This window comes from Calypte anna, chromosome Z, assembly GCF_003957555.1.
Source record: "Calypte anna isolate BGI_N300 chromosome Z, bCalAnn1_v1.p, whole genome shotgun sequence".
NCBI lineage: Eukaryota > Metazoa > Chordata > Aves > Apodiformes > Trochilidae > Calypte > Calypte anna.
In genome coordinates this window covers 27,906,572-27,933,014 of record NC_044274.1, presented here as the reverse complement: position 1 = coordinate 27,933,014, position 26,443 = coordinate 27,906,572, and the positions used below count along the sequence as shown (strand labels likewise).

Sequence of the window (26,443 nt, the reverse complement as noted above, 5' to 3'; positions counted from 1 at the left end):
AAACAGGGCCATCTTGGATCAGTTTGCTCAGGTCCAGGCTCAGGTGAGTTCTGCATATTCAAGAATTGGTATTTCTGTCTTTCTGTTAGCACAGCCTAAGTACGCTTAGGAGCACAGATAAACAGAATACATCACATTTTTCTTCTTTGTTTTATTAAAGATGCAAGATCAAAGGTTTCACGAAAAAATAGAAACTTACAAATTTTGTGAATAGTTTTAATGCACTCATAAAAAGACATTAAATGAAAAATGACTAAGATTCTGTTCTATATCTGCAATATAATCCACTGGCTTTATTCTGAAAATATTGTTGCCATTTTGTTCACATGTATTTCCACTTATTTAAAGCAAAACCTTTATAATATATTTTCTGCAGAGAAATTAGTTCATCCCCATTTGAGAAGTCTAATAAGAAAACATTCAACACCATCACTGGAATTACTGTACGCTAATGTTTCTGTTGTATCAAATTATGATATGGAAATCAACAAACATTTTTACAGGGTTATATGGCCACACTAGACAAGCCTCTAGGTTATGCTGCATTAGACCTTCTGGATTAGCAAAACATTTTGACAGTAATGGCAACTCTTCATCTGAAACTTCAGCATTTCATACTTTAAAGTTTGGTAGCCTTTGTAAAACAAATGTCCAGTGTTACACACCTGAAAACATTCTTAAACAAATGGTAATACTCCAAAAGTTACTGCAACTTCGAATTGAAGATGCAATGTCTGTGTTTTCAGTATCCCCATGTCAAATTTAACTCCTTAGAATGCAATGTGGCAAACAGAAAATTAATTGGTCTGTGTATTTACTCTGGGTATTTTCTGGCATACACTGCATTATGAATCATCTTATCCTACAAAATGATACCTATGATGGGATTCATGTGTAGCTGGCCTTCTCAAGGTAAGCATTCTTTGCACTGTAAGATCTGTTGTAAAATAAAAATCACATAGGAAATGAGAGGAATCCTGTTATTGGCTTATACCCATTCATCTGAATTCCCAATTTAGCAACATAACGGTGTAGTCAGAGGAGACAAATTAACTTAACCATTAAATATTTAAACACCGTATGTTAATTTATTTCTGATAGTTGATGTATCCAGTTACTATTTGACTTCTATGAAGAAGGAGCTGGTTATAGTGTTAGGTTAAGAACTGTTAACTCACTATTAAAAAGGCAAAGTGGAAAGGCTTGGAAATCTCTACAGCATCTCCTATTTAAATAAAACAGAATGAAAGAAGATAGCAATTCTGCTGAGTGATAGAAGAAAAAGTAAGATTGTCATTAAATATCCATTCTGTCATCTTAATTTACTAAAATTTCTGTTTAATACAACGACATGTATAATTATCAAAATGTGTATAAGAAAATGACAATTCTTTGTAGCTTTTTTTATTACTGTGCATTTTAAAACTCCTGGGGCAGCTTCAGTAAATGATAAGTACTATCTCCCAGTTTCAACACAGGCCTCTGGTGATCATCTGCACTGAGTTTTCATTTACAAATCAAAGAACACATGTGACCAAGGCAAAATAAAGTAAACAGAGGAAAACAAGCTTAAAATTTTTTATAACTTGAACTATTCCAAGAACTAGTAGGAATCCCCTTCAAGAAATCTGCCCAAGGCTATTATATTTTATGCAAACAAAAATACAATGCATTTCTAAAGATCTGCTTCAATATTAGCACTTAGTTGTACAGTACATTAAAATCAGTGTACAGCTTTTGCCATTTTACTGTAACCTCTGTAAACTCACAATTATATTGCATCATATGAAAAGTTGTGAACCCTCTGCAATCCCCTTTATATCTTCTGAATGCAGCAGAGTGGAACTGTCATGGTGGTAGGGGATGTAGGGGGGGGGAAGGCAAGGGTCAACTGGGCCCTGCCAGCTTACTGCTACCAACTGGCAACTGGACACCTCTACACCACCAACTCAGTGTTGGGATGACTGGCTGCTGACCAGCCATCACTTGTTCAGGTCAGTGAACCTCAGGGACCAGGCAGATCTGCTCATGGGGCTACAGGGGAGTTCAAGTGTATGCCACACAATTTGTAACAAAAAAGTTAACAATGAGATAAGGGCACCTCTTGGGACGTTTACTAAAAGTACTGTTTAAACAAATGCAATTTAAAAACCATCAGAACAGTTTTTAGAAGTCACATTAAAAAAATGCAAGTGTAAACCAACCATTACTTCTTAAAATTTTAAAAAAAAGTTTTAAAAATTGATATTTAGGCCTGCTACCCGAAGTAAGCTGTTTATACTATGTTTGTGTGAATCACCTTTATCACATTGTTAATTTTTTATTTCTCACGTTTGACTGAGTTGCTGTTATCTTGTTGTTAATTTTTCATATTACAAACTCCGTGACATACATTTCAGCTCCCCTATATATACACAGTTTCTGTGCAAAAACCAGAGCCCCATGAGCAGACCTGACTGCTCCACGAGGTTCTCTTCACGGTGCTGAATGAGCACCACCTGCTGGTTGACGCCAATTTTCCTGGTTGGGAGTTGACACTAGCAGTGTCCAATGGCCAGTTGGGAGTAACCAGTTGTGCTAGACATGGCATAGCAGGTTAGGAGGCAGTAGACACATTGGGTGTCCAGCCCATTTGATAAGCTCGTTCCAGTGTCCTCTTGCAGTCCTGTAGTACAGTACTGAAGGTTATATGCGGGTACTGCTGCACTAGCTGCTCCACGGTAGCTTCATTCACCTGCAATCAAATGAAAGAATGTGTGATGTGCAAAATGTCATGAAAAAGTGCAATATTATGCAAGCTAAATGAATTATTAAACTCAAGAATACTTGCAGGATTGGGCTCTTCGTTAGTACTACAGGTTTGGGTGAGTTTATCACAAAACAATTACACAGAATGTAACGTTCTATTAGAATTAAAAAAAAGCAAACACACCTTGATATCATTGTAAAGGGAGAAGTTTTACACAGCATTCTAGTAAATTGTTTGATTACATGTGACTGAAACAGAAAGGAAAAATAGTCTCTGTTCGCAAACAGCATTGTTTAGTATACAGCAATGATATTTAACAATCTATTAAGCTTTTTTGTTCCATGCTTGACGATGCTGGCCACTCAGAGAGCACCAAGCCTAATTAGTCAAACAAAAGCCATCCTATTTAACAAAGTACTGCCTGCAGCAACAGATTTCTATATTGAAATAGAAACATATTTATTCAAACTCGCTCAAGGAGACATAGGTTTGAAATGTAAGATATTACTGGCGTTGGAAAAGAAAAAAATAGTAGATCTATTAATTAAATTATGGCACAGTTATGATACTTTTAGACATACTATGCAGTAATTCCACAATTAACTTTAGTGAAACAAACTTGCTCTGTATGGTAGCTACCAATGTTGTTGTAAGTAAAAATATGAGATAACATGAGTACCTATGAGAATACAGACTATTCTATACTGGAGATAGATCAATTTGCCAATTACAAATATAAGTAAACTTTTCCAAAGGCCAGAGGCAGAACTTTTTATTTAGCCTTTTGGTGTGAGGCTAACACTGCACAAAGGGGTTTGGGGCAGAAATGGTGGGATCAATAATTAAAATATGCAGGCTTATCAGATCTGGGATGTCCCTCCTAAATCTCAGATATCAAAGGTAGTGCCTTCATTGTTGATTAGACAAGCCAATCAGGGAAGCCTAGCTAAACCTAACACCTTTACAATTGTAGCATTGTGAGAGGATTAATCTGTCAATTATTGTTAAGAATATTGCAGTTCATATCATATAAGCAGACAGCTTTCTTCAAGCTTTTGACAAATAAAAGATTAACCAAGAATCGTAACTTCTAAAGAGCTCTCTTAGAAATCTTTGCTGAACACTTGGGCAAATTAAAATGCATCAACATATTTAAATACAGAACCACCTAGGAGGTACAACTGATGTAATGACTTGCTTTTTCCCCCATAATGTTTCACTTTGAAGGCCAAAAGTTAAAAACTAGAATAAAATGTTTACTTCCATTACAAAGATCCATCCTGGGAATAATATATTAAAGCACAGTGACCCCAGTATCTAATAATATTTTTGTCCTTAGAAGATAACCAGGAGTGTTCCTTCTGAACAGTGATTGCACCGAATGACAAGGATAAATGAAAGGTTTAATATCCAGTTTTTCTACTTTGATAATAGAAATACTCAATCTTCATTGGAAGTTTCACCTAGCTGAGGCTGTCTTGGAGAGAAAATTGGTTTAACTTTACTTTATAGCACTAACTGTAGTCTTTTAGCAAGTTACTACATTATACTAACATCTTCCAGTGCTGAAAAACAAGAAGTGACTTTTAATAAATCAAAATTAAATCAGAGATTGCACAAGTCCTCAAAAATACCTGATATTTATAGCTAAATACATACTTTCATACTGCTTGGAAGGGAAGAATTCCCTACTTGCAGTACTCGGTACTTTTTTTTGTCTATTCAAAAATACTCAAATTAGTCAAATGCCTCTTCTTTAAATTTTTGGTGAAGAGAGCCATGGCAGAATCTATGATACTACCACAAACAAAATGGTTAACTTGTCCACAGTGAAGGTTCTTAGCACAGAGAGCTGATCACTTTGCTCTTTCTCTTTTACTCTACTAGATATCTGCAAATATTACCAGCAGAGAGAGGGTATTATTATTTGGCCCATACCTGTTGTGTTTTATTTGTTAGAATAGCAGTGATATTGTGGCTTTAGAGCCAGTATCAGAAACAGATTTTCTGTTAAAGAGAACACCTGCTAAGACAAATTTGTTACAAAGATGATGTTCAAACACAGAAAGGAAGGTAATGATCTTCATGTCCTGGCAGGCATCATCTCCATGTCACAATTTCTGACTCAAGAGTGAACACATTTACAGAAGCTACAGTCTAGTTATTTGTATGCTAATGTATTTACTACAAAGCCAACAACCAAAATGGCATGTCCCCCTTCAGGTACAGAAAGTCTGCTCTAAGGTCTGTAAGGAGACAGATGGCTTTTTAGGCTGCAAGTGCACAATTCTGGCTCATGTTGAATGGGTTGGACGGCTGCATTCAGAGAGTACCGGTCAACAGCTTAATGACCAGGTGGTGATCAGTGTCTCTCAGGGATCCATACTGGGACTGATACTGTTCAATATCTCCATCAGTGACACAGACAGTGAGACAGAGTGCACCCTCAGCAAGTTTGCAGATGGCACCAAGCTGAGTGGTGTGGTTGATGTGCCTGTGAGACACACTGCTACCCAGAGGGACCAGGACATGCGCAAGAAGTGGGTCCATGTCGAGTTCATGAGGTTTAAAAGGTCAAGTGTAAGGTCCTGCACATTGACTGGGACAACTCCCAACATCAATACAGGCTGGGGAATGAAGGGATTGAGAACAGCTGAGAGGAGAAGGACTTGGGGGTATTGGCTGGTGAAAAACTGGACAGTAGCTGACAATGTGTCCTTGTAGTTCAGAAATCCAGTGTCTCCTGGGCTGCATTGAAAAAAGCATGACGAGCAGGTCAAGGGTGGTGATTCTTCACTTTTTTCTCTGCCCTCATGAGACTCCACCTAGTTCTCAGAGAAAGGCCACAAAAGATGATCAGAGGGATGGAATACCTCTCCTATGAGGAAAGGCTGAGAGAGCTGGAACTGTATAGCTGGAAGAAGAGATACCCTGGGAAGACATTATTGTGGCCTTTCAGTACTTAAAGAAAGCTCAAAAACAAAATGGTGACAAAGTTTTGTAGGGCTTGTTGCAACAGGACATGTTTAAAGAGGTTTTAAATACAAATGATTGATTCAGATATAAGAAAAATTTTTTTACAATGAGGGTGGTGAAACACTGGAAAAGGTTGCCCTGAGAGGTGGTAGATGCCCCATTCCTGGAAACATCCAAGGTCAGGCTGGACAAGTTGAACATCTAGTTGAAGATGTTCCCACTCATTGTAGTATGATTGGTCTAGATGACCTTTAAAGGTCCCTTCCAACCCAAAATATTGTATGATTCTCTGAAACAAAGGTTTAAAGACTTATGCTAAACAGGATGTTCCTACTTTTAGTTAATTTGCTTTCATTTGTGTCCTGGTTTGGACCAGGATAAAGGTGGTTTTCTGTTTCTGTACTTTTGCTTTTAGCTAAGTCCCTTGTAAGTAGTCTCTCTGAAATTAACAGCAAGTTTCTCAGACAGTGTGTGCTTTTAGGACTGATAACACTTGATGTTTATAGTTACTGCTAGAGACTGGTATGCAGGGCCAAGGACACTGCTTTCCTCAGCTCTGAGGAAAATATTTTACCGTCCAGGAGGACACAGAGGCCCCACCTGAGCCCTCCTTTGGGGAGGAACAGACAAGATAGATGCCAGAACTGACCAAACAGAGTATTCCATCCCATATACGTCACACTCAGTATAAATTTGAGGCATCACGAGGGCCGAGCCAGATTTTTCCAGATCTTTTCCTGATTTCCTGCTTCCCCTCCTTCACCCGGCATCCTATAAGGATCCTGTACGTTCGTCTGCCTGTGGTCCTGATCCGTGCCAGCCCCTATCTGTGTGTTCCTGCCTCCGGTTCCCGACTGCTGCCGACTCCAGGAGTCCAGCCTGGACTTTCCCAGGGCTGCCCTACAGCCTCGGTGGTGACGTGAGAGTTATTGGGGGAAAGGGGGGAGGAATGTGGTTTCCATTTTCCTGTATATTTGTATATATTTAGTAATTTTTCCCTATTTACCATTACTGTTTCATTAAAGTTGTGTAGTTTAGTTTCCAACTCATAAGTCTCTCTCCCTTATTCTCTCTCCTTTCTTCATCGAGGGGAGAGAGAGATTAAAGAGAGCGTCTGTTATTCGGTTTAATTGCCGGGTCAGTGTTAAACCGTGACAGATTTATTGGCGCCCAACGTGGGGCTCGAGCTAATTGGCTCGAGTCCAGTTTAAATTTTGACTAAATTGCCTGAACAGTTTGAATTCCAACTCCAGTGAAAGAATGGCTTTCCTGAGCTGGAATCAGACCTTGTTCTTTGAAAATTTCACAGGGTTGGAGATTAAACCAATCATGCCGTACCTTTGGAATTTAGGGAATGTGATGTGTGGTTTTGCAGCTGGAATGAGTGCTAATATGTGGCTTTCCTATCGTAAGAGACGCTTAAGGACCATCGTTGCAATATGGTCCTCAATATTGATGTATATCATGGTGTATGGTGCAGTGATGTTTCATAGAAGGATTAAGAACTTTGTTCGTAATCATGTTTTCAGAGTTCTTTTGAGGAAACATACCACCCTTGGGCCGAGTTCAGTGGATTCTTGTCTAAATGGCATTATGATTGTTATAGGTTTGTGCCTCCTGATTTTTGGTGTTCAGGTGTTCATGTGCTACCATATATTGGTGAGGAGTAAGACAACTACAACTAGGGGAACGAGCTTGCCTCGTAAAGAGAGCACCCCCACTCCTGCCTCTGCAGCCGCTTCTCGCCCCCCCTCACGCAAGGGCACAACTCAGATAAGGTCGGCAAGCATTGCCAGTGTTTCTGCTACAGCTCCAGTTGCTGTGTCTACTCCCACAGACACTGCTGCTGCTCAGAAAGCAAGCCCTGCTGCCGCCACTGCTGCAGATGCCTCAGCCTCTCCCCCTCAGCCCACACAGTTACTTGTTAACCCTGTAACTAAGAGAAAAGGAAAACAATGGAAATCAGAAGCGAGCCTTAACCCTTCCAAGTCTGAACAAGATGACCAGGTGATAGAGGAAATAGAGGATACTGCCTCTCGTTGTAGAGCAGCTAGTGCAGAGTCAGATGAGGACTCAGACTCAGAATCTGCTCAGCCCTATTCCATGAGAGACTTGCGTACTCTGAGAAAAGACTACAGCCGTTTTACAGGTGAACCACTTCTCTCTTGGTTATTCCGATGCTGGAATGATGGGGCTGCTACCATAACATTAACTCAGAAGGAAGCTAGGCAGTTGGGCCCTGTAGCCAAAGATGCAGCTATTGATCGGGCATTTGGGGAAAAGGCTGGAACTACTAGCCTGTGGAAACGACTCTTGTCAGCTGTCAGGGAGAGATATCCCTATAAAGAGGCAATAGATTGCCCACAGGTCAAAGCAGCCACACTCGGAAAAGCTATCAGGTATCTGGAAGAATTGGCTGTACGAGAAGTAATCTATAATGATGATGACATTGAAGACCCTTATCACGTACCATGTCCTAAACCTATGTTGCAAAGGTTTGTGCATGCTGCACCATCACCTTTTAACCATACTCTATCAGTACTGCTATGGGTTCCTGCAGAAGTGGATACAACTGTGGGTGATGTGATTAAAACTGCACGAGAGTGTGAAGAGGCTGTCACAGCCCCTCATCGGGCCTGGGTCTCAGCTATCAAGAGAGCATCTGAGAAACTGCATTCACCCCTTTTTCCTCAGACAGATGGAGGACGCCCCATTGCCACCATTAAGAGGAGACGCCCTCCTATGAGACAGAATCGAGGGAAACAGAATATCCCAAGAGGAATTCTATGGGCACTCCTGTGTGAGTGTGGAGAGGACATGACAAAGTGGGACAAGAAACCTACTGCTGACCTACAGGACCGAGTGATTAAGTTGATGAGTAAGCCGAAGGCAAAAGGAGGTCCTTCTAAAAAGATGGCTGCTCAAGTCTCCAGTGTGGAGCTACCCAATCCAAATATGCTGGTGACTCAAGATCCCTGCACATCAGGTGTGAGTACTGGGGATGCAAGCTCCAGTAATGCACCTACTGCCAATGCTGTATGTGCTCAAGCTTAGAGGTGCCCTGCCTCCAGCCAGGTGGAGGAGAGGGACAACCGAATCTATTGGATTGTGTGGATTCGATGGCCTGGCACATTAGAGCCACAAAAGTATAAAGCCTTGGTGGACACTGGTGCACAGTGCACCCTAATGCCATCGAATCAGAAAGGCACAGACTCCGTCACTATTTCTGGAGTGACGGGGGGATCTAAAGAACTGACTATTGTGAAGGCTGATGTGAGCCTCACTGGAATAAAGTGGCATAAACACCCAATAGTGACTGGTCCAGATGCTCCGTGCATCCTTGGCATAGACTACCTCAAGGGAGGTGATTTCGAGGACCCGAAAGGGTACCGCTGGTCCTTTGGTACTGCAGCTATTAAGACTGAGAATGCAGAATGGCTGCATACTTTGTTTGGCCTTTCAGATAAATCCTTTGTAGTGGGATTGCTGAGGACTACAAACCAGCGTCTGCCAACTGCTACTTCAGTAGTGCATCGTAGACAATATCGTGTCAACAGAGATGCTGTGGTCCCCATTCACAAGCTGATCCGGCAATTAGAGAGCCAAGGAGTAATCAGCAAGACTCATTCACCCTTCAACAGTCCTGTATGGCCAGTGAAAAAGCCTAATGGAGAGTGGAGGCTGACAGTGGACTATCGTGCCCTGAATGAGGTTACACCACCACTAAGTGCTGCTGTGCCGGACATGCTAGAACTTCAGTATGAGCTGGAGTCAAAGGCAGCCAAGTGGTATGCTACTATTGACATTGCTAATGCGTTTTTTGCTATTCCTATAGCACCAGAATGCAGAGCACAATTTGCCTTCACCTGGAGAGGTGTCCAGTACACTTGGAATCGACTGCCTCAGGGGTGGAAACACAGTCCTACCATCTGCCATGGACTGATCCATGACACCTTGGAAAAGGGTGGAGCTCCAGAACATCTACAATACATCGATGACATTATTGTGTGGGGTGACACAGCAAAGGAAGTCTATGAGAAAGGCAAGAAGATAATTGAAATCCTTCTAGAGGCTGGTTTTGCTATTAAAAGAAGCAAGGTCAAGGGACCTGCACAAGAGATACAGTTTCTGGGAGTTAAGTGGCAAGATGGACGTCGCCACATCCCAATGGACGTGATTAACAAAATAACAGCTATGGCCCCACCAACTACCAAAAAGGAAACACAGTCCTTTTTAGGAACTGTTGGTTTCTGGAGAATGCATATTCCTCTTTATAATCAGATTGTGAAACCTCTCTATGAGGTTACCCGGAAGAAGAAAGACTTTAAATGGGGCTCAGAACAACAAGCTGCTTTTGAGAATATTAAACAGGAGATTGTGCAGGCAATGGCCCTTGGACCAATTCGAACAGGGCCAGACATCAAAAATATTCTTTACACCGGAGATGGAGGTGATGGTCCTACATGGAGCCTCTGGCAGAAAGCTCCAGGAGAGACTCGAGGCCGACCTCTAGGATTTTGGGGTCGAAACTACAAAGGCTCCGAAGCCAACTACACAGCCACTGAGAAAGAGATACTGGCCGCATACGAAGGAGTCAGAGCTGCTTCAGAAGTGATTGGTACTGAAGCACAGCTCCTCCTAGTACCACGATTACCTGTACTGGGTTTTATGTACACAGGTAGAGAATCTTCCCATCATGCTACCGATGCTACCTGGAGTAAATGGATTGCTTTAATCTCACAGAGAGCTAGGATAGGAAGACTCAATCGTCCAGGAATTGTAGAAGCAATAACACATTGGCCAGAAGGCAAACACTTTGGAATGCCACCAGGAAAAGTGGTAAAACGGGCTGAAGAAGCCCCACCATACGACCAGCTCCCAGAGAACGAGAAACAATATGCTCTTTTCACTGATGGATCCTGTCGTCTGGTAGGAGGCCATCGAAGGTGGAAAGCTGCCGTATGGAATCCTACACGACTAGTTGCAAAAACAGATGAAGGAGATGGTGAATCAAGTCAATTTGCAGAGGTAAAAGCTATCCAATTGGCTTTGGACATTGCTGAACAAGAAAAGTGGCCGAGACTTTATCTCTATACTGACTCATGGATGGTAGCAAATGCCTTATGGGGTTGGTTAAAGCAGTGGAAGCAAAACAACTGGCAACGTAGAGATAAACCTATCTGGGCTGCTGAACTTTGGAAAGACATTGCTACTAGGTTAGAGAAACTTGATGTAAAAGTGCGTCACGTAGATGCCCACGTACCTTCATATCGAGCTACCGAGGAACATCGAAACAACCAAAGAGCAGATGAGGCTGCTCAAGTGTTCCAAATAGATCTGGACTGGGACCATAAAGGTGAACTGTTTTTGGCCAAATGGGCTCACAATGCTTCAGGTCATCAAGGCAGGGATGGAACATATCGATGGGCTCGTGACCGAGGGGTGGATTTATCTTTGGACTCTATTATGCAGGTTATCCACGATTGTGACATATGTGCTGCAATTAAGCAAGCTAAAAGGTTGAAACCTCTGTGGTATGAAGGGAGATGGTCAAAATATAGGTATGGGGAGGCCTGGCAAGTCGACTACATCACACTGCCTCAAACTCGCCAGGGTAAGCGCTATGTGCTTACAATGGTGGAGGCAAGTACAGGATGGCTGGAAACATATCCTGTGCCTCATGCCACAGCCCGAAACACTATTCTGGGCTTAGAGAAACAAGTCTTGTGGAGACATGGTACACCAGAAAGAATTGAGTCAGATAATGGAACTCATTTCAAAAATAGTCTCATAAATAACTGGGCCAAAGAACATGGTATTGAGTGGATATACCATATCCCCTATCATGCACCAGCCTCAGGTAAAATTGAAAGGTACAATGGTCTGTTAAAAACTACCTTAAAAGCAATGGGTGGTGGAACTTTCAAAAATTGGGACAAGCACTTGGCAAAAGCTACCTGGTTAGTTAATACCAGGGGTTCCATCAATCGAGCTGGTCCTGCTCAGTCAGATCTTCTACACACAGTAGATGGGGACAAAGTGCCTGTGGTGCATGAGAAGAATCTGCTAGGGAAAACAGTTTGGATTTATCCTGCCTCGGGCAAAGGTAAACCCATTCGTGGGGTTGCTTTCGCTCAAGGGCCTGGACACACTTGGTGGGTGATGATGAAAGATGGAGAAGTACAATGTGTACCACAAGGGAATCTAACACTAGGTGAGAATTCCTAATTTCTGCTTGTCTAGCTTAATCAGTAATGCATAGACTCTTTGGGAGTCATGAACTCGTATCCCACCATAACTACTGTTATGTGGACTGTTGCATAAATTAACAGTGTTCTATGAGTGTTTTTCAGGATGATTTTGTGGTGATGAAACCAGAACTAGGTTCATCGGCTGACATCCAGTAACTTCCTTGAAATTACCATCTGCAACCTACAACTTGTGGACCATGGACATGAACTGTGAAGACTGGTCCTTCTTTTGAGAATCTGCTACAATAGATGAACATTCTGCAATTGTAGACTGAATTACTTAGTGAATTTTAGCACAGAGAGATAGTAGTAATTTGTGTATAGATATGTTTAAGGATAAAGGATAGTAATGATTGGAGCATGACGCAAATGGTATGGAATAAGGGGTGGAATGTCCTGGTTTGGACCAGGATAAAGGTGGTTTTCTGTTTCTGTACTTTTGCTTTTAGCTAAGTCCCTTGTAAGTAGTCTCTCTGAAATTAACAGCAAGTTTCTCAGACAGTGTGTGCTTTTAGGACTGATAACACTTGATGTTTATAGTTACTGCTAGAGACTGGTATGCAGGGCCAAGGACACTGCTTTCCTCAGCTCTGAGGAAAATATTTTACCGTCCAGGAGGACACAGAGGCCCCACCTGAGCCCTCCTTTGGGGAGGAACAGACAAGATAGATGCCAGAACTGACCAAACAGAGTATTCCATCCCATATACGTCACACTCAGTATAAATTTGAGGCATCACGAGGGCCGAGCCAGATTTTTCCAGATCTTTTCCTGATTTCCTGCTTCCCCTCCTTCACCCGGCATCCTATAAGGATCCTGTACGTTCGTCTGCCTGTGGTCCTGATCCGTGCCAGCCCCTATCTGTGTGTTCCTGCCTCCGGTTCCCGACTGCTGCCGACTCCAGGAGTCCAGCCTGGACTTTCCCAGGGCTGCCCTACAGCCTCGGTGGTGACGTGAGAGTTATTGGAGGAAAGGGGGGAGGAATGTGGTTTCCATTTTCCTGTATATTTGTATATATTTAGTAATTTTTCCCTATTTACCATTACTGTTTCATTAAAGTTGTGTAGTTTAGTTTCCAACTCATAAGTCTCTCTCCCTTATTCTCTCTCCTTTCTTCATCGAGGGGAGAGAGAGATTAAAGAGAGCGTCTGTTATTCGGTTTAATTGCCGGGTCAGTGTTAAACCGTGACAATTTGATATAATATTCAGGAGATTTGTCTTAGATTGGAATACAAGATGGCACATAAAGGGGCTCTGAAAAGTTTTGGTTCTAACTGAGAGAACTAACTTACTATACTTCTAAGAAGAACTGTAAAACTGCCTACAGTTCTCAAAAACCATAGGATCTCAAAAACTCCTCCTGTAGGTGTATCAAGGGCAATCTCAGAATGCACTTTAGATTCTAAAGGTACTAAAATGTCTGTGTTTTGACATTCAGAGAACTATTGAAAAGGAAGAATAGAGTTATCACCTGAACTGCAAGTTTTATGTTTTACCATGGGCACTCTCCTGAAGACAATACAGATAGGTATCTTCAGCTGGAGAAATTTATAGGCCAGTCATTAATAAACAGTAACAAAGATATAATATGATTCATCTGCAATATCTGCACAGAAAGGCATCTGTAATACTTAGCACTTACATACATGCTAGCCTGATTTCAGAAACCTACTACTTCTGAAGCATTTCAAGGAAATGTTAGTAGGTGACAAGTAACATTCACACCAAAAAATTTTGAAGGCTACCACAGATGATGTTTGATAATACAGGTTAGCACAGGGCAAGTATTATAATTGCATTTCTACATAATAATTCTACATAATTCTAATTATCAGAGAACCAATAGTACACAAAAAAATACGAAGTGTTTTGTTCCAAAAAGGGTTTCTTACTCTGTTATTGACATTTTTGCTAAGGGAGTGGTATTGCAGCACTAGGAGTACTGAAATTTGTGTGCATTTCTGTCTCAGTATACAGAGAGTAGTATTACATGAAAGTCAATTTGTAAGTGGTGGACAAAGAAATGACTCCAGTCACTGCAACTATCTGTAATAATGGATTTCAGGCACATTTTATGTCCCAGTTTCTCCAGTGTTTTAACAATAAAATCCAGAACATTCACGCTTGAAGTCGCTAAGAAACACATTTTCATATACTCTTTCTCTTAGCTCTAAGCTGCAGTTTTCTCCCTTAAGCCAGTGTCTTACAAAAAGTGCACTTCATTTGATTTTTTTTGTTAATAGTTGAATGAATTATATTCTCAGGTGGCCCAATTATAACTGTAGCCTGTAGCCATAATAAAATTATAAAGATTTCTGGAAATGTTTTGTGTGAACTGCACTTGATCAGCTAAGGCAGACATATCCCACAGAGTTTCAGTGACTGCCCTTATGCCCAGGGGCAGAAACTTTGTTTAGGACTTTAATAAAATAACAGCACTACCAATATTCACACAATACACTATAGTCCAAAGAAAGTCCCTTATGATTTCTGAGGAGAACGTATTTTGACTTAATGAATGCTGTTATTAAAACCAAAAAACTAAACAAAAAGCACACATGCACATATATGCAAACACTGTACTTTACTTCAGATTCATAAATAATGGATTTGACAGTTACAGTCTAAATTTACTATTATTATAATGACATTGAACAATTAATTAATTGCGTTAAGTCTCAGCAGTTAATTTCCCACTTATATTTGGAAAGGGGAAGGACTTGGTAAACAGAAATATCTACAATACTTTCTGCCATGTGAGGTGCAATAAACTGAATGCACACTCAATGGCAGCAAATTTCAGAGAAGGCTGCTTGTGGACTGAAGCCCCTTTACAGTTCTTTGCATAATACTCAACAGGAAGGTTGTTCATCCCTAGAGGGATGAAATTAATTGCTGTGATTGTTTACACAGGTAAATGCTACTGTCTCAAATTGCCAGTTCCTGCACAATTGCTACAGTCACTGGATTGCTTCAAAAAAATAAAACAATCAATTTCAAATCTCTGAGTCTGCATAGATTTCTAGCAGAGCCGTCACTTCAGGGCTTGCTGTTCTAATCGCTACTTGTGATTGCCAGCACAATATTGAATATTAAAGTTGTATAAATTATACTTTTGATTCTCACTTCTCTTTGCTTATTGTGAGAGTTTACTTTTCTCATAAATCAGAGAAACCATTCTGGAGGAGTGTTTAAGTTTGGCTGGCTGGTTGGTTTGATAATCCTGTTCATTTCAATCATATGAACTTCTAGAATCCATATAAACGAGGTAAAAAATTTTCAAGGTAAAAATATTACAAGTACCTTAAGTACTTCAAAATTATGATTAAACTGTATGTTGTTTTGTTCCTAATTACAAAAACTGAAGTTAATAAAGACCCATATGTAGTATAATGACAATGCTTATTTATATAGCGATACTATTTCAGATTACTTTCTTCCTGATGAATTATAGAATAATAGAATCATTACGGTTGCAAAAGACCTCTAAGATCATCAAGATGGGAGAAGAGACCAACCCCCACCTCCCTACAGATTCCTTTCAAGTAGCTGTAGAAAGCAACAAGGCCTCCCCTCAGACTCCTCTTCTCATTAGTAAGCAATCCCAGTTGACTCAAATAATCCTTATAACACTTATTCACCAGACCACTGATCAGCTTTGCTGCCCTTCTCTGGACATACGTCAGCACCTTAGCGGCCTTCTTGTAGCAAAGGGCCCAAAACTGAACACAGTACACAAAGTGTGGCCTCACCAGTGCTGAGTACACTGGTGACAAGCACTAGGGTGACAAGCACTTCCCTAATCCTGCTTGATGCACTGGTGCTGATACAACCCAGGATGCCACTGGCCTTCTTGGCCACTCCTGGTTCCCATTCAGACAGGTGTCAACCAGCAACCCTGGGTCTTTTTCTGCCAAGCAAGTTTCCAGCCACTCTTCCCCAAGCCTGTAGTGTTGCATGGGGTTGTTGCAGCCCAAGTAGAGGAGCAAGCGTTTGCCTTTGCTAAACCTCCTACAGCTGACCTCAGCCCACTGATGCAGCCTGTCCAGATCCTTCTTCAGATCTCAGACATCCATGGTGGAGGTTTTGCTGCGCCTCCTCTTTATTTCATCATGAATTGAGAACTCTGTCATTCCACAGATCACCACACCTCCCACCAGTCCTCTGTTTGTGAACAGCAGCTCTAGAGAGGAACATCCCCTGGTCAGCTCACTTACCAGTTGTGTTAGGAAGTTATCTTACACTCCAGGACCCTCCCAGACTGTTCCCTACTTGCTGTGTTGTATTTCAAGCAGAACTCCAGTAATCTGAAGTCTCTCATGAGGACAAGAGCTCGACTTCTGCCAGCCACTTGTAGAATGCTTCATCTGCCTCTCCTTCCTGTTTGGGTGGTCTGTATCAGATTCCTAACAGGATATCTGCCTTGTTGGCCTTTCCCACTTATCATTATCCATAACCACTTGAACTCATCACAGCTGTTGAAATCTACACAGCTGAAACACTCTCTCATGTATAGAGCCATCCCATCATGTCTCCTTTCTTGCCTATCCCTTCCAAAGACCTTATAGCCATCCATTGCAACACTCCACTCATGAGAATCATCTCAACATCTTTCTCTGATGGCAACTAAGTCGTAGATATCCTGCTGCACAATAGCTTACAGTTCCTGCAGCATACTGCTCATGGTGTGTTCATTGATGCAGATGCGTGAGCTAAATCGCCTTAACATTGGCATGCCACCTGTAAGATCATCTTTGGTGAGCCTGGCTTTATCCACTTTTCCCTTTGAACCTAGTTCAAAGCCTTACTAATGAGCCCTGCTCATGCGCTAGAATCCTTTTCCACTTTTGACTCAGATGCACTCCCTCTACTTGTCAGTAGTCCTGGTGCTGTGTAAAACTACCCATGATAAAAAAATCCAAAATTCCACCAATGGAATCAGTCTTTAAGCCATGCATTAATAATCTGTCTTTTCCTGTTCCTGTCAGTATTCTCCCCTGGCAATGAAGGGACTGAGAAACAAGCCACCTGTGCTCCTGATCCTTCAAATTATCACCCCAGAGTCCTGAAGTCTCTTTTGATTGCTTTTGGACCTCAACACTGCCAAATAAAATAGCATTGAATAAAATAGCATTGAAGTATAAGCACTGAAATACATTATTTCAGTATTTGTCAAAATGATGGGCTGTAAAACTACCAGAGAAATCATTTGCAAAAACTTTTGAGATGGTAAAAATGGCTGGAAGTCCCAGGGCACAATGCTTCTAAAACCTTTCTTTCTTTTCTTTTGTAATTAAAATGCTGAGTACTTTGCTTTGCATTTTGCCTTGCTAGTTTCCCTTATTCTGATTTTGAACCATTAATCAGTGCCTGAGGGCCCACCTTCCTCTTACAATATTACATGGTCAGGTGGTTCTTTTTAAAAACAAAGCCAGGCTCATTATCTTGGAAAGATTCTATCTTCAGTCAACTGCCATGGATATGTTCCTGAGCTATCAGCCTGGAAACAAAAAACCTTTTGGTAAAGGGATAGTTAAAGTATAAATATAAAAAGTTCAATTTTTATAAATAATTCTTTTTTTAACTTTTATCACATACTTTTACTCCACAAGTAGTGGGATCGGTTATTCCAGTTAGCTAGGGGGAAAAGAAAAGTTTTGTTCAGTCTTGTTATGGTCTAGCAAGGGAAATTGTAGTTTCTTTCTAATGGGATTCACAGGTTTTCCAAATACAAAATTTTCATTATTCATAGAGAGATATATCTATAGCAGCTCCTACATTGTACATGTAACACCTAAAAAACCCCAGCATATTTTTTTCAAATGCAGGAATGTAACTTGAAAAAATTACAGTTATTTAAGACAAGGTAAGTACTATGGAATTTTTATTAAAGGGAAGAACTAGATATTTTCCTTTCTCTTCAGTATCACAAAAGAATAATTTCAAGTCTCAAAATGAACCCCTTAAAATATGAAAGAAGGAAAGATAGCAATTTGTCAGCATTTTTCATCAGGCTGATGATAGCTCTGAGCCATGACTGTACTCTTGCAGTTCTACCATTGATTAAGAACAGCTTAGCTCAAGAACATATTTGAAATTAAAAGATGTATCTCTAGAACCTAAGATCTTACCTCTTTTTCACTTACTTAACAATACATATTAAAATGGAAAACTATTTTTGCCTTGAGTAGGTAAGTTTTTTCATAACCTGGCATTTTCTCATATAAGAGCTGCACTTCAGTTACATTAATGGTTTGCAGTTCGCTCTGCATATACGTTTAACATTTTTGTAGAAGGAAAAAGCAATATAAAAAATTTTATGGAAGGAAAAAGTGATAAATTATTTTTTTGATCTACTGATTTTTAAAAGTTACTTAACATGCAAATAATTTCTTCATGGACCATTTTTAATTTTAGAGGTCATCAATCTTCCTGCCTCTCTACATTAATATAGAAGAATTTGTCTTTTGTCAGTTGCATTGACCACCAATTTCTGTACTCCAACATCTCTGTAATACTATAACAGGAAATACATTCTACAACTACAATTCATCTGAGAAAGTCATCTGAAGGTAGCTACAGGCTTTCAGATGTATTTTCATGAAAAACAACCTGACTTTCTCAAAAAAAAAAAAAAAAAAAAAAGCAAGGGATAAAATCCATGATGATTTATTAACTGAAGCTGTGTAACCATTCATGACAAACATTGTCAGATGCAGTTGATTTCATCCACACATAGCTTTGAATATTAAATTTTGTGGCTTCTGTTTTTCAGTGTAATTTTTCTGTATATTTTCCCAAGAAATATCTTCTACATTTTTGTGGTACTGCTGCTGATAATCATTCCAAGTACCACCACAGCTACCGGAAAAGGATCTTAAAATACAAAAACCTATGCGAGAAAACTCCACAGGAAGGTTATTCTGATATATTGTGCAACCCGCCAAGCTATAAGCCAGAAAAGCAGATCAAGTTTTTAGTCATTATTTCCCAGGTGATACCCAGCTCTTTTCCACAAAAGTGAAGATTTCAAACCATTACTTAAAGCCATTTAGGTTATTGTCAAAGCACAATAAAGAAGTACTAAAACAGCATCCTTAAAATGATGCTTTCTATTTCTGTAAATAAACAGCATAATGAACGTTTTCCTCTTTCTCAGATTTATTTTTTAAATACAAAATACAAAAAGTATTTATATATAATAAGCTTAGCTACAATAAGAAAGTACGATCTAAATTATTTTAGGTGTAGGAATGTACCAATCTGTGTTCAGAAAAAGAAGCTTGAAATATGTGGATCTGAATCATATGTAGGCATCATTTTATGCCTTTAGGATGCAAGCATGGATTCTTAGGAAAGAATCTGTCAGTGTTTGTGGTGGAAAAGGAAGTACCCCATAACTGCTCATGTCTCAAATTATTTTAAGTATTTAAGTATTTAAAGGAAAGGACTAGGAAAGGACTTTAAAACATATACTTTCCTAAGCTTTGATTTATAAAAAAATAGAGACCTACAAATAAAAAATTTGGTTCAAAGAACAGCTTGTCATGTCCTCTTTCTGCTGTGGGGAGACTGAACTGAGGTGAATTGAATATAACCCTTGGTTCTCGAGGCAAGTCTGTGCCTTTCTTTGTATTTACTGAAGTGACAAATCAGAGATTTAATGTATCCTGGCAGTTCACAGACAAGATATGTGTACCCACACCGCTATGTCAGGTCCCAAAACACGACTTTGGGCTGCAGTCCACAACAGCACAGCACTCCTCTATGCAGAGAAACTGTGAGTTTGTGGTTTTGCCGTGCTGCCAGAGCAGCAGGAAAAGGTGATATGAGGGAATGAAGCCTGGCTCACAGCCCCTGGGAGCAGAGCAAAGCAAAATGTAGGAGGTAACACCAGAATGCAAAACAAACCTATTATGTATTCTATGTCTTTTCCAGTTACGAAACTTACAAAATTTACTGCTTAGGCCTTAAATAATTACTGATTTTACCTCTCACAGATTTCAAAAGAAATGGAAACTCAGAATGTCAACATTTTGTTTCTATGAAACATGATTTCTACGGTCCCAAATGTTATCAGGTGCCTGTACAGACCCATACATTTAATGGCATCCTGGCTTGTGTTAGGAACTCAGTGGCCAGCAGGAATAGGGAGGTGATCATCCCTCTGTACTCAGCTCTGGTGAGGCTGCACCTTGAACATTGTGTTCAGTTCTGGGCACCTCACTATAAGAGGGACACAGAAGTGCTGGAGCGTGTCCAGGGAAGGGCAACAAAGCTCATGAAGGGCCTGGAGCACAAGTCCTGTGAGGAGCAGCTGAGGGAGCTGGGGGTGTTTTAGTCTGGAGGAGGCTGAGAGGAGACATTATTGTTCTCTTCAGCCACCTCAAGGGAGGTTGGAGTGAGGAGGGAAACAGCCTCTTCTCCTTAATGGACTCTGATAGGACCAGAGGGAATGGATGGAAGCTGTGCCAGAGGAGGTTTAGGCTGGATGTTAGGAAACATTTTTTCACTGAGAGGGTTGTCAGGCATTGGAATGTCCTGCATAGGACAGTAGTGGAGTCACCATCCCTGGAGGTATTTAAAAGGTCCTTAGGGACATGGTTTTAGGAGTTAGCTTATGGTGTTGGTCAAAGGTTGGATTGGATGATCTTGGGGGTCTCTTCCAACCTAAAACATTCTGTGATTCTGTGATAATCACAAGTAAATATTTACACAGAGATGATCCTTGTACAGTGACTGAGATCAGAAGGGTTCTAGCTGCTTTCAAGTTCATGTTGACATTTGTATGCAGGCAACAGGGGAATTTCATTGTCCAAAATATAGGCACTTCAAAACATCTAAGGTCTACTTTCTGAATATCTAAATGCTTCTTGAGGTCTGGATCACAGTCTCTCAGAAGTCTATCTCATACCAAAAGCAGTCAATTCTACTACCACACCTATATGACAGTATCTCACAAACCTTGCTGAGTGCTAATTTTCCTACACAAGGTGATGCAATTTAGTATTTAAGCTGCTATCGGGACTTATATTCATGTGTCCAAACTGCCCTGAACTTTTCCAGTAGTAACAGTTTGTTCAGAGCCGCAGGAACCACTGCTATAGAGTGCCTAAGTCATGGGGTGGTAGGGAAAATCACAGAGAAGAGACATTTGGTCAGTAACCTTGCCTCTAATATTTTTATATTGAAAATAAAATTAATATTTTGTATGTCTAAGCAAAAACATGTTTTCTAAACCAAAATTTTACTCTAGATAGTTCTGAGACTTCTAGCATTTAATAACCTTTGACTTTTTTCTGTATGTGATTTGCACATAGTGATTACATTGCTATTTAGCAACACTTAAATTTTGAAGAAATAGTTTTAAAATGCTTATTAAAAAATGTCCAGCTGAGATATATGCCCTCATTATGATCATCTCATGGTAAAGTCAGCATTTTTTATGAGACTTCTCAACACAACGGTATTTATTTTAAGGCAAAGACTATACTGCTCCCAGAGTTTGCATGGTAGATGGCAAGAAACATGATAAAAAGAAAGGTCATGGCAATAGCAGTTTGATGAGAAATGAATAATTTGATTATATTCATGATGTGTATCAATAATGCTCTGCATCTACTAAAACACATTGCCTGAAGGCACTCAGATAATCAATGGCATGAAACAAAGCCTGCCTTTACTCAGGCTTGCAGCCTCTCTGATCTTTCTTGGGAGAACTCTTGATGCCTCTAATTTATTTCAACTGCATATCAAAGAAATTCCAAAGAGCTTGGGTCACAGAGAGTACTTTAGTGGTAACCATTTGAAGTCTACTTACATTATGTTCCTTATGTAACTGTGTTTAAGTACATCCCCTCCAATGCCTAGGAATTCTTAGAAAGACATAAGTGATACCTGGTAGTAGGATAACAGTCAGTACTTCAGTAAAGGAAGATGAGCTTATACACGGTAGACTTTTTAACCCCCTCTTCACTGCAGGCCAGCAATAGTTCGAATAGAAAAATTCTAGTAATCTAAATGAACCCTTCTGAACCACCGAAGAGTTCTCTTTAATGATGTGTCGGACACTGACATTTTTAATTTAATGAAGCAGCCACTGGAAAAAATTAGTTCTGCATAATACTGGGGAGAGAGAGTTGAAGACATGAGTTTGTTCAGTAATTTTTATGTGCAGCGGAAAAGGGAGCGTCTTCTAGATGCCAAAAACTCTTACATCAAGAATACTTACTACATTCTGTGTGTGGAGCTATTTTTCCTTCAAGGCTTTGCAAGCAAGAAAAGAATTCCGATTTATAGTCCTGATACTACAATGTTTATTAGAACAGCATTTACTCATTTTTTAACAAGTTTTAGCTACCATATTTTAAATATTGTATACATGTACACACACAGACAGACAGGCACACTACCTTCCATAAAACTTTCTCAAAAAAAATTTTTTTTTTCTGTTAGTGATGGACTTTTGGTGACACAAAGGATGGTGTAGAATGCTTTGCAAAGAGCTGGGAAAGCATTAACCAGCAATTCAGTGGAACACAGACTGTAGTACATAGTTTAAATGCTGAAGTACTAAAACTTGTTCTCAGCATCAAGATCATTGATTTTCTATAGAAGTTGAAGACAGGATAAATTATTGCACTTAGTAGATCCTTGCTCAACATCAGGTAAATCTACAGAATAAATGTATGTGTAAAATTGATCAGGTGATTCAGGGGCAGATCTAATTCCCAAGGTCAAATAACCCTTTTAACAGTCTCTAAGTACATAATCTTAGCACAGTCTGTCAAAGAGACTCACATGTTCATCTCCTGCGTCTTATAAAATACTAATGTTTAGAAGATTAAGTGGAGGCAGCTTTAAAATAGAGCAATTCTTCCAAAGTGCTCAACCTCCCCTTAAACTGGAAACTATCTAAGGCTGGGTTTGCAAAATGCTATTTCTAACTTTATTACTGATATGGAAATCATTACTTCTTACCAGCTGAAATACTGGGTTTTGTAATTGTAAATCACTGCAAAGGATGCAAGGTAATACTGTTGAGAATGAAATTTCTTAGACCAAAACCCTGTATTTCCACAGGCTGTATCTGAGCCAAAATTTGCAAGCTTAAGAAATATGCTTATGATGGCCATCACAAGACAGACATTTTCTTCATGACAGCTGGAAAAGAAACGATCTCTGCAGGTATACTGGAAGATTTGAGTTCAGAGATGCTGGACCTCCAATAGCTTTCAGCTATTTTTGCTGTATTCCCAGGTCTCTCGATCTCTGTTCTCTCAACATGGACATGATTCCTTAAGCCTCACAATTCCTTGCAGGGTGATGTGCATGTGGACTACCTTGTCATCCCCTTTTCTACTAAGATACTAAAATTTATAGGCATTCTTAATATATACCAAGTAGGAAAACTATATAATAAGGACTTAGATATTTTTCTTTTTTTAGCATTATGGTTTTATCCAAATCCTTGCACTTGTGTTTGTAAAACCACTATAAATGAGCAAGAAAACAGATGTATAAAGATCACACTGGAGGGAACAATGAAGTATTTTTATTAGTCTTTTTTTTTTTCTTTCTTTCTTCTTAAAAAACAAAGTAGTCTGTCATAATAATAAAATGACATAGCAATCACTTTTAGCCAAAAATATAAAAAATTCTCAGAGGGCAGAGATTACATAAAACTTTGGTGATCATCTCTGGCTGTGGGTGTAGCCTGTGGGTGTATTTTGAAAAAGCACATCAGCAAAAATGTTAGCGCTCCCTTTAGTTCTCTAGGTATTTATTCACTAAGTATGTAAACATATTACATTAAGAGTTAGACAGTAGTGAATGACAAGCCTGTTTGTCAATAAACGCAGAAATCTTTCTGTCTCTCTCTCTCTCCCTAACCCACACATACACACATCAACACATTTACTTACAAGCTGGCACCACTTCATGCAAATGCTCCTTACCTGATCACATCTCATGAGCCCTAAATATCTGAGAGACTTGCTGCTTTGTGCAATTTGGGTAGCTCCATGGTCTGTGATTTCTTTGCACCATCCAACATCCACTGTCTCTATTGTCTTGCTGTATCGTCCGATGGCTACCAGAGCTGTAAAGACATTAAAGATAGAAACTGTATAGCTTGTGGTGATGGTTAGCCTAGTTATAATAAATGCTGGGCTTAAATCTGAGAAGCAGTTGTCATGTAAAAGATCTTGTATTTCAACCTTTTAAACTAGGAAATAGCTGTCTCTTCTAATTAGGAACACACATATGTGCAAACATATGCAAAAACACTTAGACAAACACATCTTCCTATATATTTTTTCTATCTGTCACTCGAGATAAATAGACCAGTTGGCACAGAAAATCTATATGGATTCTTTTAATTACTTTTTTTGAAAGATCAAGAATACATTAATTGAAATTGAAAGAACAAATAAAATAGCATTTCCACCTCACTCCTTAGAGAAAACATATTTAATACCACTAACACTTTTTCAGAAAATAATATTGCAATGACAGCACAGAGAATAACAGGACACTTTCTGTTCCAGCAAAGTGGTTTGGGGAAACCCTGTGGGTATCTTATGTCATACATTTTATAACTATATTTTAAAATCTCATTTATTTTCTATTGTTCATATTGATGCTGAAGTAACAACACTATGTCTCACTTTCATGTTTTCTTCATGAACCCTTTTCCAATGAAAAGGAAAACTATTAAAACGCCAGAAGGGATTAAAACAAAAACTTGAACCTTTATAAAAGGAAAGAAAAGAGAATCTGGCAGTCCTGAAAGGGCTGAAAAATGGTAGGGAGAAGAAACTAGGTATGGTTTCCATGAGGCATGGTATGGATCGGGTTGGGAAAGTTTTATCATGACATGGCTTGTTTGAATGACAGGAAGGATAAAGTAACTAGCATCCTGGTTACCATGGATTAGAACAATTTTCATGTTAAGAGAAGTGAGCAACATCCTGCAGAAGCTAAATCCTCAATTCAAGAAAAAAAGTTATAGGTATAGGAGTCAGCCATCTGTGTGTAGACGAGGGATGGAATGCTTATAGTTTTAACTGGTTACAATGCAGTTGCTGGAAAGGAAGATGGGTAAACAATCTAATTATAATGAAAATATCTTTGAAGGATTTTTCAGCATCTGTGGGATAGTACTGTTCATGTTACAGAACCTCCTGGCAAGAAACAAACAAAAACAGTTAGGAAGACCTGATTTAATTTAATTATTTTATAGGACAATACTGACTTCTATTTTCTTCCCCACACATCCCTAGAAAGTAACTCCTAATTTTTCATATTTTATTTATATGTATAGCAGAACCTAAATGCTGTACTTTTTTTTTGGTTTTCAGAGTCCTTTTAAAATACTACCTTAATAAAAATTACAGAAAGACAGTCAGAACCTTTCTACGTGTATTTCACAATAACAAAAGCTATGGCAATTATAAATTAGTGTACTTCACACAAAATGTTACAGACTTGAAGTAATGCAGGAAAAATGAGAGATTTCCATTAGATTATTGCCAGTTATGTTAAACAAATTGAAAGAATAAAAGATTATCTGATTAATATATACAATTTTGTAACAGAATATTCACAGAAAACAATTTCTATAGAAAAACCTAATTTTAAACATGTTAGTTCATCGTTCTATATGCTATTCTTTGTATTCTGGCATTTGGAAGGAGAGGGTAAACAATTTAATTTATATAGAAGGACTGTAGTTAAATCTGGTTTCTGGATTTTTTTATATAAAGATAAAATATTCTTATCTTTTTCACAATGGAAAAAATATAATTATTGAAATAATTAAAAAATAATTACCAAAAAACAGATCACAACAACTCTTTGAAAACCAGGTCTTCACTGCTTGTCTTCTGAACATCTGTATTTTAATAAGCCAATTGTTGTTACTGTTACTTCTCTGAAATGTTAAAATAATGAAAAAGGTCATCTCTGGGACTTGGAAAACATAAGTAAGTTTCCATATCAAAGTGCATATGTATGATTTTTGGACTACAATGCAATTACTTTATTCTGCCTATTACCAGGAAAGCCAGAATACAACTTTAATGATACCATGTTCTGGTACAAGTAACAATACTTATTAAAAAAACCCAAAAAAAAAAAAAAAAAAAAAAAAAAACCCAAAAAAAAAAAAAAACCAAAAAACTTGAAAGAAAAACTTGAAAAAAAAATTGGACTGTGCCATACAGGAAGCAAATCTTTCTAAATGAATACATTTTGCAGTTCAGAAGGATTTTCAGACAACTGTTTATCTGCTATTTTCACCTGTGATGCACTTTCATATATATGCAAGTAATTGAAGGAAATTTCATTCTTAAATCAATCTGTGTATCAGGTATGACACTAAAACACAAAACATGGCTGAAGTATACCTTAGATTAGGGACTGCTGAATGGATAGTGGGTTTTGTTTGGCTTTCTCTGGCAGCATT

General features: G+C 39.2%; 1 protein-coding gene across 1 annotated transcript in view; it reads right to left on the bottom strand.

Moving 5' to 3' along the window:
* Positions 1–278: 278 nt before the first annotated feature.
* The window catches only part of FBXL17 (F-box and leucine rich repeat protein 17), a 243,167-nt gene continuing 217,002 nt past the window's right edge, over positions 279–26,443 (bottom strand). Inside the window, exons 8-9 of the mRNA XM_030466773.1 lie at positions 23,934–24,076; positions 279–2,734 (exon numbers count right to left, since the gene is read on the bottom strand). Of these exons, the coding sequence (XP_030322633.1) occupies positions 2,597–2,734; positions 23,934–24,076 (281 nt within the window). The 3' untranslated portion in view covers positions 279–2,596. The remainder of the gene's footprint in view (positions 2,735–23,933; positions 24,077–26,443) is intronic.